The 1300-nt window shown below is 50.1% G+C and overlaps 1 protein-coding gene across 1 annotated transcript in view; it reads left to right on the top strand.

Moving 5' to 3' along the window:
• LOC104271632 (microtubule-actin cross-linking factor 1-like) overlaps nucleotides 1–1300 on the top strand; it is a gene marked incomplete at both ends in the record, with an annotated part of 20147 nt that overhangs the window by 13353 nt on the left and 5494 nt on the right. The window contains 2 exons of the mRNA XM_009866354.1: nucleotides 457–473; nucleotides 1115–1300. Coding sequence (XP_009864656.1) covers nucleotides 457–473; nucleotides 1115–1300 — 203 coding nt within the window. The remainder of the gene's footprint in view (nucleotides 1–456; nucleotides 474–1114) is intronic.

Here is a 1300-nt window from a genome sequence, read left to right as displayed (position 1 = left end):
GAAAGCTGAACGATGCCCTGGACAGGCTGGAGGAGGTAACGGCCACCGGCTGCTCCGGGCAGGGCAGGGGAAAAAAGCTGCTGGAGGGGTGCGAGAAATGCTTGAAATTAGTGTCACCTCTTGAACTGCCCAGCTCTTGCAGGCGGTTACTGCTGCCTTTCTGAAAATGCAAAAGAAAAAAGAAAAAAAAAAACACCAAAGCTCTGAAAAATATTAAGGCTGAAATCTACCTTCTGTAATTAACTGCTCATTAATGAACTGCTTTGTGCCCTTGCAGTCAGTATCTGTAGAGGTAATGACAGCCAGGCCTGCCTCTCTCCTAGTAATTAGTTGTAACAATTACTGTCTATCTTTTCCAACCATCTAATGTAATTTTTGTTTTTATTTATGCTTAACAAAGCAGCTATGCCCAGAAGTGAGTGTGGTTTTTTTTGTTTTTTGTTGCTTTTGCTGTAGGTCAGTTCAGTTTATACGTATTAATGTTTTTTTTTCTCTGTTGCTTTAGAGGAAAAAAAAAAAACAAATCGCTAAAAACTGTTGCATTACCTTGCTGTGAGCTGCTTGAGCTGGTGGGGTCGAGGGAGTCCTTTCAGGGGAGGAGGAGAAAAAGGGTGTTGGTTGGAATTGGGGGGTGAGCGGCTGGTCTGCGGCACTTTGCCGGGCTGAGATGTGCCCCAGCTGCTGCCTTACCTGGAAGATAAGCAAGAAATCCCTTCTCAGCTGCTTAGAGGGGAAGAGAGAGGGGAGACACGTGCCCAGAATGATGCCAGTGATGGTGCAGGAGGGGTTTGTCTGTGTGCAAGTAGCTGATACCTCTGCCTTTGTGTACGTGTGCCAGCGCGGGGGGTGCTGCACCCCGTGTCCCTGGTTCCGTGGTCCCCCTGTGACTGTCGGCTGCACTGTCTGTCCTTCTGTTCCCAAAAGTCGATCTGAGCAGCCCCTTCGTTAACGGGGCAGGTCTGGATAAACTCAGATTAACCTTCCCGGGTGGGCGTTAGCATGGGGAGCTCATCGAGGCTGGAGTTTTTAGGGTGCTGTAGAGACGGGGGTGCTGCTCCTCGGGAGTTTTTTGCGGGGGGAATTCCCTCGCTGACTCTCTCGGCTTTCCTTGCAGTTGAAGGAGTTTGCAAACTTCGACTTCGACGTCTGGCGGAAGAAATACATGCGCTGGATGAACCACAAGAAATCCCGCGTCATGGACTTCTTCCGGCGCATCGACAAAGACCAGGATGGGAAGATCACCCGGCAGGAGTTTATCGACGGCATCCTGGCCTCTAGTAAGTCCCTGCCTGCCCTAAGC

This window comes from Apaloderma vittatum, unplaced genomic scaffold, assembly GCF_000703405.1.
Source record: "Apaloderma vittatum isolate BGI_N311 unplaced genomic scaffold, ASM70340v1 scaffold24923, whole genome shotgun sequence".
NCBI classification, from domain to species: domain Eukaryota; kingdom Metazoa; phylum Chordata; class Aves; order Trogoniformes; family Trogonidae; genus Apaloderma; species Apaloderma vittatum.
This window is presented reverse-complemented; position numbering and strand designations above follow the sequence as displayed.